Genomic DNA, 16,125 nt, shown 5'->3' with positions numbered 1-16,125 from the left:
GAAGTGCCTCACTTCTTGACTGTCTAGGACCAGAGCTGACATCGGGAACAGTACCTGGCTCCATCCCAAAGCTTCCTGTGCCTTTTAGCTTCCGTTCCAGGGACACAAGATGCCTGTTAGAGCTTTTCTCCTAAAGGCAGTGTCTATGTCCTGATTAACCTGCAGTCCCATACCTGGGCAGAGGAACGACAAGGTGCTACTATTTCGGTGAAGGATTTGGGGAAGAACAGCATATGGGACAGGGCCGGGAGGAAGAGATCTAGGGAGAGCGAGGAAGACTGCCAAGACTGTGAAGAAAGGCAAACGGAAGGAAAGTTCACCACGGCCTAGAGGCTCACCTGTCCTACGAGTGGGAGGAGCTCAGCCTGGGCGTCCGCCACAAAGTGCCACCAGGGAATTGGTCCTCGATTGTTCAGGGCCAGCTTCCAGGACCCGCCCTCTACAGCCTGGGGTCCCGCCCTTCTTAGGATTTAATGCGGGCCAGTGGGGCGGGCCCCCGCAGCTGCCTCTTCCGCCTTCGCCAGGTGAGAGTCCACACCTAGCAGGGGCGCCCGGGGCTGGGACCAGCGGGTTCCCTTTGGGGTGCGTCGCTGGATCCCTTTCCCCGGATCTTTCCCTTTTCTCTCAGGATTTCTTCTTGGCTGCCTTCTCCCCGCTCCTCCCTTCCTATCTATGGTGCAACCTAGGGCCTCGCTGGGCTTGAACTTTCTGCTCTCAGTTCTCAGGCCGCCTGGGGTGGTCAGCTCCCCGCGCCCCCCACCTCCACCTTCCCACCGCCGACCTCCAATCTAGGACTTCCTCGTGGTTTAACTACAGAGGGACAGGTGTGTATAAGAGAGTCTTTGGGCAGGCAGCCCGAACACAGAGGCCTACAGCCTTATTTAATAATGGCTGGTGGGACTGTTTGGTAGCCTGCTTAGGCTGAATGACGCAGGAGAACACCTGGGCTCTGTACCGGGAACTGAGCTCAGGTGGGTGTGGAAGGACCACACACCCAGCAGTCTAGGTGGTTTTGCGAACAGTATCTAAGTTTGGTTCCCATCTTAGTCTTTGCTTAACGGCCCAGCACAGATACCTATTTAATTTTCTTTCTTTTTTTTTTTAATATAATTTATTTATTTTATTTATGAGTACACTGTAGCTGTCTTCAGACACACCAGAAGAGGGCATCCAATCTCATCACTGATGGTTGTGAGCCACCATGTGGTTGCTGGGATTTGAACTCAGGACCTCTGGAAGAGCAGTCAGTGCTCTTAACCACTGAGCCATCTCTCCAGCCCCCTATTTAATTTTCAGTGTTGCTGTCTCTGGTGTTTAAGGAGCTATGACCGCGGGCATTGCTGGGGTGAGGTGATGGTATGTCCTCATTATGTGTTTTGTTTATGTGATCCTTGGTGTTTCAGATATGTGTGGTGCTATATCTAGGTATCTTTGCTTTGTGGAGGCAGAGAAGTGTTATATCTCAAGTACACCTGTGTGAGGGCGTGTTGCAGTATGCCTGCGTTTCATGGCAGTATGTGGGAATGTCCTGGACTTGAGGCGACATGTATCTGATTGTCTCGGGCATGGTTTGTAGCATATCTGTAGGTCTCAGTGTGTGTGTGTTTGTGTCGGGGGTGAGGTACAGTAGTGGGTGGTACAGTAGTGGGTGGGAGTGCACTCATATACCTATGCTCCTGATGTCTGGTATGTTAGCACATCAGGGCATCTCTAGTTTGTATATGATAGGTAAAATGTCTCATATGTGAAGAGGGGAGAAGTTCCTGTTGTGTATGTGCAGTCCTGTGGCTGGTAACTAAATGGGCACAGTATCTGAGTGTCTGGAGTTCAAGGATAGGAAGCCATAGTGTTACACAGTGGTTCTCAACCTTTAGGTCGTGACCCTCTTGACAAACTGCTATCTCCAAAAAATATTTACATCATGAGTCTTAACTAACAGAATTACAGCTATGAAGTAGCAATGAAAATAGTTTTATGGTGGGGTGGGTCACCACAACACGAAGAACTGATGTTAAAGGGTCACAGCATTAGGAAGGCTGAAAAGCACTGCTCTAAAGTTAGGACTTAGTTAGACATGGTAGACTGGGCAGGCAGTATTCTGAAATCTCAAGTGTATGGGGAGTAGATTTCTTAGTCTTAGGGATGGGAGTAGGCTACCGGAGGTCTACATGTATGTGGGGTAGGCTACCGGAGGTCTACATGTATGTGGCCAGCTGAGTTCCTCACTGTCTCATCTCTGTCTCTCCTTGCATACCTGGGTGTTTCTGCTGTGTTGAGGGTGGCAGTTGAGATTTTGTCTCTGTCTTTGGCGCCTGCCCTAGGCTATCCATTTAAAGCAGACTGCCATCCTCCTGAGAGGTCTAACCCCAGACATGCTCCCTGAAGCCAGTTCCCTGTGGCTCCTTCGGCTGCTTCGGGATGTCCAGCTGGCCCAGTTTTACCGGCCCATCCTTGAGGAACTCAACGTCACTCGGCCAGAGCATTTTGACTTTGTAAGGCCTGAGGACCTGGACAACATAGGCATGGGCAGGCCTGGTGAGGAACCCCTGCCTCATGGCCCTGTAGCTTCCCCAGCCTACCACATGTTGGCCCTGCTCCCCCACGCTTCAGGCTTGACTGCCGGCTGTCTGTCCTCACACCACCCCCACTCTACTCTCATCCTCTAATTCCGGTCTTCCCCAGCCCAGCGCAGACTCACCGAAGCCCTGAAGAGGTACCGTTCAGGGGTCAAGTCTAAGAACTGGGTGTACAAGGTATGTGCTGCTGTTGGCGGTGGTGGTCGTTGAGGGCTTGTTGAGGGATGATAGGCAGGGGCCAGAGTGCCTGGGAGGGTTAATCAGGGTTCCCTATGTCTGAATACCTACTCCTGTTTCAGATCCTTGGGGGCTTTGCTCCTGAACAGAAAGAGATTCCTCCACACTCAGACGGTCTTCTACGCCTCCATGAGCCGGAGGGGGGACTCAAGTGTCTGATTCCAGAGGGTGCTGTGTGCAGAGGGGAGCTACTGGGTTCGGGCTGCTTTGGTGTTGTACATCGAGGGCTATGGACACTACCCAGTGGCCAAAGTGTGAGTGTCTAAGGGGCTTCTTTCCTTCCTTTGTTCCTTCCTCCCTTCACTTTATATTGATTGCACTCCCCTCTCCTGTTCCCAGTTCCACCCGCAAGGGGCTTAATCTAAGGTACCTTGAGCTCTCTTTACCCTTCATGCCCTCTGCTCTGGCTGTGGTCAGTTACTCTGGGTCCTTCCCCCCCGCCCAACACATCCAGATCCCAGTGGCTGTCAAGTCCCTCCGTGTGGGTCCTGAGGGTCCGATGGGCACAGAACTAGGAGACTTCCTACGGGAAGTATCTGTCATGATGAAGTTAGAGCACCCCCACGTGCTGCGCCTGCATGGCCTCGTGCTGGGCCAGCCTCTACAGATGGTGAGTCTATAAGGACACTGCTTTCCTCATAGCCCCAGGGTTGGTGTGCAGCAAGAAATACCGGTGGGGCCAGACTTTGGTTTACAGGGCTCTATGTTCCTGCAGGTAATGGAGCTTGCGCCACTGGGCTCCCTGCATGCGCGCTTGACTGCCCCAGCACCGACGCCCCCACTGCCTGTGGCCCTACTGTGCCTTTTTCTGCGTCAGTTGGCAGGAGCCATGGCGTACTTGGGGTCCTGTGGGTTAGTGCATCGGGATCTCGCCACCCGCAACCTGCTGCTGGCCTCACCTCGAATGATTAAAGTGGCGGATTTTGGACTAGTGCGGCCACTGGGCGGCGCCAGGGGTCGCTACGTCATGGGTGGGCCCCGTCCCATCCCCTATGCTTGGTGAGGGGGGTAATCTGATGGTCCGGTTTGAGGCAGGGCTGGAAAGTCAGGGTTGAGCAGAGCTAGAGAGCAGAAGCCAGCTTGGAATTAGAGGGGGCGGGACGGTTGGGGTGTTGGTGGGAGGGAATGGTTGTCACTCTTCTACAAGAGGCAGGACAGAGGTGTCATCAGGTCAAGAGGCACAGAAAGGATTTTTGAGGCTAATGGAGGGGGTGGGAGATCGAGAGAGTGGGTGCGCAGTGGAAGGAAGGTGAGCTGGGCATAGACCTAGCCACTTTTAACTTCCATTTTCCTCAGGTGTGCCCCAGAGAGCCTACGCCAGGGAGCCTTCTCGTCTGCCTCTGACGTGTGGATGTTTGGCGTGACACTCTGGGAAATGTTTTCTGGAGGTGAGGAACCCTGGGCAGGTGTTCCACCGTATCTCATCCTACAACGGCTGGAGAAGGACCGAGCCAGGCTGCCAAAGCCTCCCCTGTGTTCCAGGGCCCTCTACTCCCTCGCCTTGCGTTGCTGGGCCCCTCGCCCTGCAGACCGGCCTAGCTTTTCTAACCTGGAAGGACTGCTTCAAGAGGTGAGAATCGCCGTCTCTCTAGATACACAAAGCCCCTCTTCCCTTTATTCTGGCACCCAGAGTTCCATGCATAAGACAAACATGCCTTGATGCCTGGGCTGGAATCTGGATCAGGTTCAATCATTTCCTGCAGGAAATGCAGAGCCCCGGGGCGCGGCAGCTAGGGGCTGCAAAGTTGTAGCTGGAAGACGTGGGGTTTGCTTCTGGTGCACAAAAGAGGCACAGAAAAGAGAGTAGTGGATTTTCACTGGTGCCTGACAAAACACAAATTAAATAAACAAATGAATGAAAAGAGGTTCTGCGTGGTAGGGTAAGGGGAAGCAATAGGGCTGCAGATGCTAACAGAACATTGTAGAGGAGAATTTAGAACACTTGGCCAGTGTGATAGACCATAAAGAGCCTTACCGGTATCCTTGGTCACTCATTCTGTCCTTGTTTAACAAGGAGGTAATTACTCTTAATCTCTATTTAACAGATGGGGCACTTCAGCCGATGATAGGTCAGTGACTTATCTAAAGTCACCCAGTAAGTGGAGGCGTTAAGAGTAGCGCCATCCACGTGACTTCAGAGCCCGGGGGCCCTAAATCAGTCTATCTACTGTTAAAGCCCTTTGGTCTTCACTCGAAGGGCAGCGGCTGGGAGGCAGGAGGGAGGGAAAGAGCTCCCGATCAGAGCTGAGGCAGTGGGCCTGGGGAGGAGTGGAAATGCCCCCGAGGTGTGTGGGAGGCAGACCCATTCAGCTTGGTGTGGAATGAAGTGAGCAGGATGCTTCTCACTTGGCCCCTTAAACAGAGACAAGGTTCTCCCTGTGGTTTCTTGCATCCCATGTCCAGCATGGCATGGAGTTCAGGTCAGCAACCCCACCCCACTTTGGACTGCAACAGGGAGGGAGGGCTAGGCACGTGGAGGACATACATGGTGTGTATTTATTTGCTACAGAGGAAGGTCCTTTCTTATTGCCCTTATGACTCAGGCCAGAAGCTCAGCCAGCCTTTCTTCTGTCTCCACAGGCTTGGCTTTCTGAGGGGCGCTGTGTGAGGGAGGTCACAGAGCCAGGTGCTTTGCGGATGGAGCCCGGTGACCCCATCACTATCATTGATGGCAGGTGACAACCTTATGTCCCTTAAGCATCTCCAGGGGAGGTGTATTCCCAGCCTTCTTGACTCCCGGTTGGTCCCTTTGTTTTTCTCCAGCTCCTTGAATGTTGGTCTTGTGGGTCTTTTCGTTTTCCCACTGCGCCCTGCACTCCAGCGCAGTCCCCACCCTCCCTGCTGGAGCCCAGCCTGGCCCACAGTGCCCTTTTTGTGTTGGAGAGAAAAAGGCTTCCCTTCCTCCAGGCAGATGTGGCCACAAGACACACAGCTTGATGAGCTGAATGTGGCCCGAGACCAGCTGCCATTCTCCCTGACCCCATTTCCTTCACCAGCTCCTCTTCCCACAGCCCGGACACCACAACCTGGAAGGGCCAGAATGGTCGCACCCTCAAAGTGGGCAACTTTCCGGCTTCTGCAGTGACACTAGGAGACTTGGGGGGTTCACCAGTCACTCATCCAGCCCACAGAGGTTCTCCTGCCCGTGGAGAGAAATGCAGAGGGGGCACGGATGGGTGAGGCCACGAAAGGGTTGGGGACAAGAGCTGGGTTGGAGGGAAAGGCCAAATAGCGAAACTTCTCTGGAAGGAAACTTGGGCACAGGATGGAAGAGTGAGAATGGACTGGCCCCCAGCTGGAGCTGTCCCTGTGGGTCATGTGTGGGACCCAGGTTTTCTGGAAGGAGGCCATGCTGTGGGTGAATAGTGGAGAATGAACTACATCACTCTCTGACAGGGACAGAGAGAAGGCAACGTTACAAGATCTACCCCCAGCACGGGGCCAGAGAAGGAAGGTGCCCCTGCAGAGGATGAGAGGTGGGTGTGGTGGTACCCAGGGTCTCAGGAACAACTTTCCAATTCCCCTTCCCAACTCTGAATCCATACCTTTGCATATATAATTTCCTTTCTCCAAATACCATCTCTGGACAGATTATTTGTTTTGGCTTTTTGAGACATGGTTTCTCTGTGTAGCTCTGGCTGTCCTAAACTCATTCTTATAGTCTAGGGTGGACTTGAACTCAGAGATCAGCCTGCCTCTGCCTCCCAGGTGATAGGATTAAAGGCATGTGCTATCGCCTCTTGGCACACTTTAAGATCTTAGGATTAGAGGTATTCCTGACTTTCCCACTGGACAGTACCTCCTGGCTCTGGCTCTCAAATACTGTTCTTTGAGCCCCTAGGTGTCTTGATTCCATTTACATAGCTTCCTTCTGACCCACCTAACACTCAAGGACAAGGCCACCCACCTTACCTAAATATCCTTGCAAAATCACACAGCTCAGTGCAGATAGACAAGAGAACAGGAAGATGGGCCTCCTCTTATGCCATTTCTTTCTCAACTCTGAAGGCATTTCCAAGAGTCTGGAGTCAGTTCTGTCCCTGGGCCCTAGACCCACAGGAGGTGGTTCAAGTCCTCCCGAACTTCGACATGCAAGAGCTATGCCCCACGGACTCCCAGACCTGCCTCCACGCCCACCAGACCTGCCTCCACGCCCACCTATCATCTGCAGCTCTTCTCAGCCTATCCAGCCCCACAAAGCCTGGCCGAAAAGAGAACCCTCACATAATCACCGCACTGGAGCACCTGGAGCCAGCAAAGCCGTTGTCCCCACTGGAGGCCCCTTGTCATACCCTGAGTGGCAGAGGAAAATTGTAGAGGTGAAGGCTCACCGAGATGACATGATGTTCAAAGGGCCTGTAGGTTGGGACAAGGGCTAAACAAAGACTTGTCCCCCCATAGGTAGAGCTGAGTGTGCATGGTGTCACCTACCAGGAGTGCCAAGTGGCACTTAGAACCACTGGAGGAGATGTGGCTTCTGCTATCCGGAACCTCAAGGTAAAGCTAGCCCCTTCTGCAGGTTCCCCAGTTTCCTGCTTGGCCCACTAGTGGTCAGCTGCCCTGCCTCCTGCTCACACAGGTAGACCAGCTCTTCCACCTCAGTAACCGGTCCAGAGCAGACTGTCGTCGCATCCTGGAGCATCACCAGTGGGACCTGTCAGCAGCCAGTCGCTACGTCCTAGCTCGGTCCTGAACTCTGCATCCTTGGGGATGGATACCAGCATGGAATACCTGGTCCACTTAGGGCTTGGTCTTAAGGGACTAAGGACTAAGGACCTCAGAATATGAGGTCTTGACAGAGGCACACTAAGAGAGATTTACCTGCTGAGGAGGTATAGGGAGTGTGTAGGACTGGGGTCAGGCACCGGTTAGTGCTTCCTCCGTGCCCTGTTCCTTGGCCTCTGAGGGACCAAGATGGATTGAGTCCACTCTGCCTACTACATTCCCAATTGAATAGGACTTGAAAGAAAACGCTTCAGAGAAAGCCTCTACTCACTGCAGACAAGGATCAAGTAGCAATACCGGATCACGGAACAGCTGTCAGAACTGTCATTAGCTACCTCTCTAGACTCCAAGGGGCAACCATCTTAGATATTGACTTGGGGGCTGTGGCCCAAACTGCTTTGGTTTGGTCTAGAATCACCATGGGTGATGAAAACTAACTTTTTGGACTCAAGGACTTGTTTTTTTCCTTTAATCCAAATAGTATAGATTCTAGGCTGGCCGATTCTAGCCCAGCAGGCACCATTCCCTTTGTGTTATCCCGTACCTACCCTCTCCCATCACATCCGTCTTCTACTGTTTAAAAAGTTGCAAAGTTTATATGAGTACAACATACAAAGACACAGCCTCCTTCCTACAGTAGGGGAAGGAAGGGGTTAATGATTAAATAAGGCACAGGAAGCTGCAGAAAGCACCAGCAGGGCCCAGGGGGTTAGGGAGCTGGCACTGGGTCCCAACTGCTACAGCTATTAGTGAGGAGGCAGGGATTCCCTTCAGAGTGCCACAGTCTGAAGCTAAACTAATTGGCTAAAGTGCCATAAGGGAAGGGTGGTGTCTGCTGTCTTTGGTGCTGCTTGCTTTTTACCCACAAGCCCTAGGATAAAACTTGAGTCCTGGATTCCAGAAGCTCCCCATCCTGTACAGAGGCCCTGGAGGAAGGCTGGAAGGAGTGGGTAAAGGAAGTTTAAAAGCTAATGTGTGCACAGGGACTGCTGGGAGATAGTAAACACAAGGAGGAACAGGTCTCAAACATGCTTCTCTGCAGGGCCACGAGTGAAGGAGGGAACGGATGGGACACAATGGCTCCCAAGCACTCTGCCACCCCACCCTCGTCAGTCCGCTGCAGTGTATACCAAGGAAAGGGTTGCTTCAGGAGGGAAAGTCCAGGGCAGGCGACCATCTTAAATTCTGGCTGAGGGGATGGTCTCCTCATCCTGAGGTGGCTTCTAACTGGTGATAGCAGAGGGTCCAGCGCCTCCTCGCTTCTCGAAGAACATATAATCCTAAGGAAGGGCCACTGTCAATGGGAGATCTAGCTGGGTGTCCACCAGCTACTCCAACTTCGCTCTGGACCTGCAACCCACCATACATGTCCCTAACTTTCTAGTAAGGGTCTAGGAACTGAACAGAACATCTAATAACAGGAAGGGAAGGGCGGGGCAGCCACTCACGATAAGGAACGTGGCTCCCAGCAGCACCGCCTTCACTCTCACATCGAGGTCTATTGGGAACTGGAGGCCAAAGTCATCGGCGTCTGTGAGGGCTTCTCGGAGCAGCCCGCCCCACTGCTTGCTGATGCGGCCCACACTTCGAGATTCATCCTTCGTCTTCACCTGGTGGGAGGGATGGAGGACTCAATGGCGGGGGGAGATGCTGCCAATCTCATGCGCCTTCTGTCCCACTCTACAGGTGCATGTGTGTAGACTATGCTCAGGGACTCTTGGCAATAGCGTTAGGTTTCCATGTGATACTAGGGGAAACTGAGATACCCTAGGTTACATAAGTACACGGTGAAGATCGGGATTTAGATTCAGATCTGTTGTCTTCCAAAGAGTACGCATAAACATAACTGCACATCGGTGATAAGTGTGTATTCGCTAAGCTTGCTTTGCTCGTCAGTGTTCCCGACACCCGTGTCCTATGCAAAGCATATGCCTGATGCAAAGGCACCTAGCTGAGGAGGCAAAGGGAGGTGCCACAAATCCTCCCAAAAGTGTGATTCTTAATTTGCAAAGGACTGGAGAGAATCCTTTCCAGCACTGCTGATGAGCCTCATCTAGAGGCTATCTAATCCTAGCTGACAGGCCAACAGGTAGCCTCGGACGACTGTGGTTCTCACTGGCCTCTGGGAGCTCAGCAATAACAAACCATGTGAAACTAAGTGGCATCGCAGTGACTTCCTGGTCCAGTGACTAGAACTGAAGTAATTTACGTCTACATCCTGTTCCATCCTCTTCCTGCCTCGTCCTGCAGCTGCAGGGGACTTCCTGCAGCCTAGTCCCAGGCTCAGCAAAGTCTACTGCTGCCAACTCTGCAGTCCCAAGACTGTGGCTCAAGTATGGACCATTCAAGATTGTGAAAAAGGGACACTGACTCCCTGAGAACCCCATAACACACACATTCCCATCAGAGATCACACAATTATCTCCTCTCCAACCGGTTCTCAGCACACAAGCTGCCTCTGACTACCAAGGTGACTCACTTTTTAAAAGGCAACCTCAGGTGAAGCACCTCTACTGGATGAAACCTGTTGTTTCTTCCTTATCAAAACGGGGAATCATCCCTTGAAGAACTCAAGAGTCCAAGCAGTGCCGCTGACTTGTAAGAGCCAGAGAGTCTCCCAAGCTTCACTCTGGAATTCTTGCAACCTGGGCTCCTCTGACTCTGGGTCAGTGAGAGGAAGCCTCCAGGAGAAAGACATCATCTGGACTTCGGGTTGGATGGGTCATTTGGACTTCTAGGTTTGCAGGACAACCCAAGGGTTAAATTATGAAAGGGTCTATGCTTATAGACTGACACAGGGGATACCTGGGTCCAGCCCATGGCACACTTATGCAGTGAAAGACTGGGAGATAACAGTCTTCCACTTTAGATCCAAGCTGGCCTCAGATGCTCCCCTAGGCCCCTACAGGGCTGTAGGGAACACTCAGCCTTGGACTGAAGAAGACATTTTTTGGTTTCAGACAGAATCTTTCTATGTAGTCCTGACTCTCCTGGACCTCACTATACAGATCAGACTGGCCTGGAACTCAGGGATCTGTCTGCCTGCCTCTGCCTCCTGAGTACTGTGATCAAAGGTGTGTGCTGTCATGAGATCTTTTTTGGTGTGCTTTTACGGGATCACATTTTTGAGTGGAAGAAAACTCAAAACTCAGTAGGGGTTGCAACAGATTGGGAATGATTGGCCTTAAGCCATCCATTAGCATGGAAACTACTGTCTTGGTTTTTTGTTTTTCTAATTACATTGATGGATTGACTGGTTGATTGGTTGGTTGATTGATTGATTGTGCACCAGGGCATGTGTGTGGAGAGGACAGTTTGCAGGAATTGTCTTCTTCTACCATGTGGGACTCAATGGCTAGAGCCCAGGTTGTCAAAACTTGGTGGCAAGTACCTTACCCTCTGAGTCATCTCATCGGCCCCCATCTTGGTTTGTTAAGAGCCTAGAAATCACCCCTCTCCCTAATTTATAATACCTCAAAGTTGGTGTCTGTACCACAGCCACAAGTCCAGCAAGGCCCTACAACTCGGAGAACAGGCTGGCGATCAGCATCCAGAATGGAAAACTTAGGAAGGAAGGGATGCCAGGTCTGTAGCACATGGCCAATGGTGGTGCCAGGTGGAGCCTGGACTTCCATCTGGAAAGGGAAGCAGACAGGATTACTGTCAAGCCAGGTTACCTTGGCCAGCGCTCTTCACTGGTGCCAGCTGTCTTCTGACTGTTCAGACCCTCAGCTAAAACCGCGCCCCCTCCTATTAAAGCCACACCTCTTTCTGTGCTGCTTACCACACTGCCCACCAACTACCACAAAACAGGCCATGCCCACCTCCTGAAGACCACAGGGACAGCAGCTGCAGCCACAGTGAAGTGGGCGGAGGAGGCGGAGCACCTCGCGGTCCCCAGGGTCCGCTAGACGGACACGAAGTGGCCGGCGGGCACCACAGCACAGACGGGCACAACAGTTGCTCTCTTCAGCTGCCTGACCCAGTTGCTGTCCGGTCCCAGAGCGAAGTTCATACCTATTACAGGTCTCCCAGCCTAGGAACGCTGTGAAGGGTAACACGCTAAGGCCCAAGGGCCTCACCTGCCCAGAAGCTCACCACTGCCACAAACATCACGAAGCCCAACTTGATCCATCTCCTACTCACTTTCCACTCGTTCAGCCTTCTGGTGAATCAAGATCTGATCAATCTGTAGAGTTAAGACACCGTTGACCTTATCTGTCACTTCGATCATCAGTCAGTCCTTCTCCCAGCCATCCTCTCTCCCACTCACCTGCACTAGGAATTCGAGGCCAGAAGGCACCCCTGGCAAAGGCACAAAGGGAGCAGGAGGTCCTGGAGCCACCGGGCCTGGCGAGGGGAAGAGAGCGAAGCCGGGAGCAGGGGCAGGCACCTGGGTGGGCAATGGAACCTGTCCCGGTCCAGGATGCAGCGCCACAGGCTCTGGATATCCGGCTGGCACGGGGTAGGGAGGTGGGGGTGAAGGGGCATAGCCTTTGGGGGGCAAGTAGCCTGTAGGGGAGCAGGGGTAGATTAGAAAGTTATCTGTGGCCTCATCCTCTTCTTTCTCAGCCCAAGGACCAGGAGCACCCGCGGAAGAGGCAGAGAATGATGGGGCGGGGGGCAGGGCGGTGGCTCCCCAGGAGGAAGGGAGGGCCCCACGCAGCCAGTCTGAGCACATTCCTGGAGAATGTGTTCGACACCCGGCACCCAAGTTCGTGGTGGGGGGCGATAATGGAGACCCCAACCTAGCGTCAACGTACCTGCCATGGGAATGGGGAAGGGAGTCTTGGGCTGTTGGCGCAGGGGAAGATTAGTTCTGGAGTAGGGACAAGCTTGGGAACAGCCAGACAGATACAGAAACAAAGACGGACAGGCAGAGGTGAAGAGGCAGCTGCGCCCAGCACGTGCCCAGGGTCTCTTGGGCGGTACCTATGGGGGAGAAACCGAAAGTGTAAGCGGGCGGGGCGGGGTACCTAGGACCCTGAATAGCCTTAGGGGCCCCAGGACCGCCCCCTCCCTTTGTTCTCCCATTTTCTGCGGAGATGGCTGTTGGAAGATGGCAGGGCAGACGGACCTGAGGTCAGACAGATGACCAGACCCCGAGGAAAGTCTCCTTAACCCCTATGTGGTCCAGCTCACCTGAAGCCCCCAGAATAAGCCGGGGGGCCACGCACTCCGGGGCTCACAGGCGCTGGTGGAGGCGGGCCTAGATCTGACCCCACCCCCAGGTCGCCTAAGTCCCGCCTCCAGTCCGGGAGGGGCGACTGCGCAGAAAGCAGGCGCTTCTCCTCCCGCGGGGCCGCGGACCTTGGACCTTGTGCGCCTTGTTCGCCGTGGTTCCGCCCCTTCCGCTCCGACTGCAGAGGCGTGGAGACCTGGGTTGTTGGAGAGTGACTGCGGCCCTATCCCCAGTGACAAGACCCTCGCCTTTTCAGCGGGTGGCTGCTCTGCCTCCCCACCGCGTGGCCGCTCCGGACCCCGAGATCCTCCTCCCAAGGGCGGGTCGGGCCTCGCTGACGCAGCGGAACACCATTCACTCTCACTCACTGCCTTCCAGAGTTGGCTCCGCGTTCTTCTATCTCAGGGCGACCTCGCTGTGTTCTCTCCCTGTCACAGCGTTGACCCACTCAGTCAACTCTCAGTTCAGGCCCGCCCATTACACGCGTGACAGGCTTTCAAAAGGTATCAGTAAGGAATGTGCATGAGGTAAGGCTCAGGGGAAAACACTTGAACAGCACAAGCCCTCTATTCCCCTGCTTGGTGGCAGGAGGGTTGTCACAAGTATGAGGCCAGTCTGTTCTACATAATTCCAGACTAAGTCAGGGCTACAATAGGGAGACTCTCTCAAAAGACACCCTTCCTCAAAAGAAGAAAGCATAGTATCTGGGCAGGTGTAGTGGATCACAAGAGTTCCAGGTCAGCTTGGGAGTGACCTGGGTCTCTAGGAGAGCCATTAAAGAAAAAAAGCCAAAACCAGCCCTCCACTTATGCCTGGGTCTTACTTGCTATCAATTACACTTTAGTGCTTGGGATGCAGGCTAGGGACTCTGAGAATTCTAGTTTCTAGCCAAAATGGAGAACTACTGTATTAGAAGAACCTAGGAGACTGTAAGCAAGCAAAAGTAAGTTGGAGGTTCTTACAGAAATCTGGTCACAAGGTGATGGACTGCACCAGAGACCAGGACAGTGACGGTGGCGTTGATGTGATCTTTGGAAACATGATTTCATTATGCCTCAGAGATAGGATGTAAGAAGAGAATTGGAAGTTGAGTCATTCTTGGCCTCTGAGACCCTTCTGCACAGCACACACCCCTCCTCATGCAATCCCTGCCTTTGTAAGACTTTTGGGTCTAAATGTAGGATTTTCGCGTCTCGGTTTGAAAACAGTCCCACTGTCCCAGGACACGTCCCAGGAGGGGCACATTCCTTAGTCAGAGGACACTTGCTGGATTAACATTCCGAGGAAGGAGGAAGAAGAGGCTGATTAACAACGTTCCTCAGACCACAGGGGAGGGAACCCACCTGTGGGTTAGGAGGGTCCAGAGCGTAGATACATTCCAGGAATCAGGAAGCTGAGCCCTTAACGGAATAAACCTGGGCAAATGGAGAACACTCCTTGTCATAATCTGAGTCTAGGGACCGAATCTAGGGACCGAACCAGAAAAGGTCAGACTTTGTGGTTTGCCCTCGTGAACTATACTGTACCCATAAGTACTGTACTCAGCTCTTGTTCGACACTCTCTTACCTGCATGCGAGAGAGTCTTAGTGCACTAGTTTCATTAAACCAAACCTCATGTGATTGCAGCGAGTCCTGTCCGTGTGCATTTGTGTGGGAGCACGTCCCCTGGTTTTGGATCTTACAGTCCAACACCTTCATGTATCTTGTTCTCTCTGTTGACCTTTCACCTCAAAGATCCCATTCCTTTTTTTTTTTTTTTTTTTTGATTTTTCGAGACAGAGTTTCTCTGTGTAGCCCTGGCTGTCCTGGAACTCACTCGGTAGACCAGGCTGGCCTCAAACTCAGAAATCCGCCTGCCTCTGCCTCCCAAGTGCTGGGATTAAAGGCATGCACCACCACCACCCGGCAAAGTCTGCATTTTTAAAATAGATTTATTTATTTATTTTATGTATGTGAGTACACTGTGTTGCTCTCTTCAGACACACCAGAATAGGGCATCAGATCCCATTACAGATGGTTGTGAGCCACCATGTGGTTGCTGAGAATTGAACTCAGGACCTCTGGAAGAGCAGTCAGTGTTCTTAACTGCTGAACCATCTCTCCAGCCCTGAAGTCTGCATTCTTAATTTTATTATGTATGTAGATGTCATACCTGCATGTATGTTTCCATAATAGGTGCATGCAATGCTCAGAAGAAGGTGTCATATCCCCTAGAACTGGACTTTCAGAGAGCTAGGAGCTGCCATGTGGGTTCTAGAAATCGAACCAGGTCCTCTGGAAGAGCAGCCAGTCCTTTGATCCACTGGACCATCTCTCCTGCTCCTGGAATCTGAATATCTTGGTTTTAGGAGAATTTAACTCCCTGTCTCAAAAAACCAAAAAATAAAATAAAATAAAATTGAACTCTAGGAGGTGATAGAGAAGAATGTTCTAGTAGTCTTTAAGACAAGTCTCACTGTGTGGCTCTGGCTGTCCTGGAATTCACTATGTAGCCTAGGTTAGCCTCCAACTCACAGAGAAATACCTGCCTCTACCTCTGGTGTGCTGAGATTAAAAGCTAAGACCACTATGCCTTGCTATGTTGTTCATTCCGCTAATAACAAACTTTTTTTTTTTTAAAGATTTATTTACTTTATTTATGAGTACACTGTAGCTGTCTTCAGACACACCAGAAGAGGGCATCAAATCTCACTACGGATGGTTGTGAGCCACCATGTGGTTGCTGGGATTTGAACTCAAGACCTCTGGAAGAGCAGTCAGTGCTCTTAACCGCTGAGCCATCTCTCTAGCCCCCGCTAATAACAAACTTAACTACAGCCTGGCATAATGGTTCATGCCTTTTATCCCAACACTTAGGAGGCAGAGACAAGGCTGGCTTGGTCTATTTAGTGAGTTCTAGTCAGCCAGGCTACACACTGATAGCTGGTGTTTGAAAAAAAAAAAGCCAGGTATGGAGGTGCACACCTATAATTTCTGTGCTTGGGAGGCAGAGGCAGGCAAATCTCTGAGTTCAAAGCCAGCCTGATCTGCAGATGGTCTTATAGGACAGCCAAGGCTACACAGAGAAACCCTGTCTAGAAAAACAAAGGGCTAGAGAGATGGTTCTTCCAGAGGTCCTGAGTTCCCAGCCACCACATGATGGCTCTCAAACATCTGTGATGGGATCCATGCCCTCTTCTGGTGTGTCTGAAGACAGCTACAATGTATTCATATAAATAAGTTTTAACAAACATTTAACAAAAGAAAACAAAGAAAAGAAAAAGAAACCTGCCCCTGACACAATGTTGAAGAACTGACTCAAGTGGTGGATTCTTCTTATCAATACTATCTTCACAGCTCCCCCTACCTCTGTGTCTGTGTGTGTGTGTGTGTGTGTGTGTGTGTGTGTGTGTGTGTGTGTGTGT

The 16,125-nt window shown here is 52.1% G+C and overlaps 2 protein-coding genes across 3 annotated transcripts; one reads left to right on the top strand and one right to left on the bottom strand.

Moving 5' to 3' along the window:
• Positions 1–506: 506 nt before the first annotated feature.
• On the top strand, positions 507–8,594 carry Tnk1 (tyrosine kinase non receptor 1). Of its 2 annotated transcripts, XM_028780075.1 has the most exons (14): positions 507–524; positions 719–824; positions 2,322–2,535; positions 2,683–2,753; positions 2,876–3,067; positions 3,268–3,423; positions 3,529–3,812; positions 4,110–4,383; positions 5,394–5,488; positions 5,825–5,989; positions 6,210–6,289; positions 6,822–7,132; positions 7,215–7,310; positions 7,393–8,594. In XM_028780075.1, the coding sequence occupies exons 3-14, from the start codon at positions 2,373–2,375 to the stop codon at positions 7,504–7,506; spliced, it is 2,001 nt and encodes a 666-aa protein (XP_028635908.1). In that variant the 5' UTR covers positions 507–524; positions 719–824; positions 2,322–2,372; the 3' UTR covers positions 7,507–8,594. The 2 variants fall into 2 exon arrangements, with proteins under 2 accessions (XP_028635908.1, XP_028635909.1); XM_028780076.1 differs by lacking the exons at positions 507–524; positions 719–824 and having other exon boundaries at positions 2,373–2,535; positions 5,810–5,989; positions 7,393–7,880.
• Plscr3 (phospholipid scramblase 3) lies at positions 8,005–12,752 on the bottom strand. Its single transcript, XM_028780077.1, has 8 exons — positions 12,681–12,752; positions 12,302–12,470; positions 11,812–12,050; positions 11,685–11,727; positions 11,363–11,583; positions 11,012–11,173; positions 8,987–9,148; positions 8,005–8,818 (listed from the first exon to the last, which is right to left on the bottom strand). Exons 2-8 carry the CDS (start codon positions 12,306–12,308, stop codon positions 8,762–8,764), a joined length of 891 nt encoding a protein of 296 aa, XP_028635910.1. The 5' UTR covers positions 12,309–12,470; positions 12,681–12,752; the 3' UTR covers positions 8,005–8,761.
• Between the last annotated feature and the right edge of the window lie 3,373 nt (positions 12,753–16,125).

This window comes from Grammomys surdaster, unplaced genomic scaffold, assembly GCF_004785775.1.
Source record: "Grammomys surdaster isolate TR1022 unplaced genomic scaffold, NIH_TR_1.0 364, whole genome shotgun sequence".
In the NCBI taxonomy this organism is placed as follows: Eukaryota; Metazoa; Chordata; class Mammalia; order Rodentia; family Muridae; genus Grammomys; species Grammomys surdaster.
This window is presented reverse-complemented; position numbering and strand designations above follow the sequence as displayed.

Coding starts and splice junctions, on each gene's coding strand:
- Plscr3 (XM_028780077.1), bottom strand. Junction 11,584..11,684: donor GAAGGCTGAACGAGTGGAAA/GTGAGTAGGAGA, acceptor TACCCTTCACAG/CGTTCCTAGGCTGGGAGACC. Junction 8,819..8,986: donor TGGGAGCCACGTTCCTTATC/GTGAGTGGCTGC, acceptor GCCCTTCCTTAG/GATTATATGTTCTTCGAGAA.
- Tnk1 (XM_028780076.1), top strand. CDS start 2,373: ATGCTCCCTGAAGCCAGTTCCCTGTGGCTCCTTCGGCTGCTTCGGGAT. Junction 3,424..3,528: donor TGGGCCAGCCTCTACAGATG/GTGAGTCTATAA, acceptor ATGTTCCTGCAG/GTAATGGAGCTTGCGCCACT. Junction 5,990..6,209: donor TGCAGAGGGGGCACGGATGG/GTGAGGCCACGA, acceptor ACTCTCTGACAG/GGACAGAGAGAAGGCAACGT.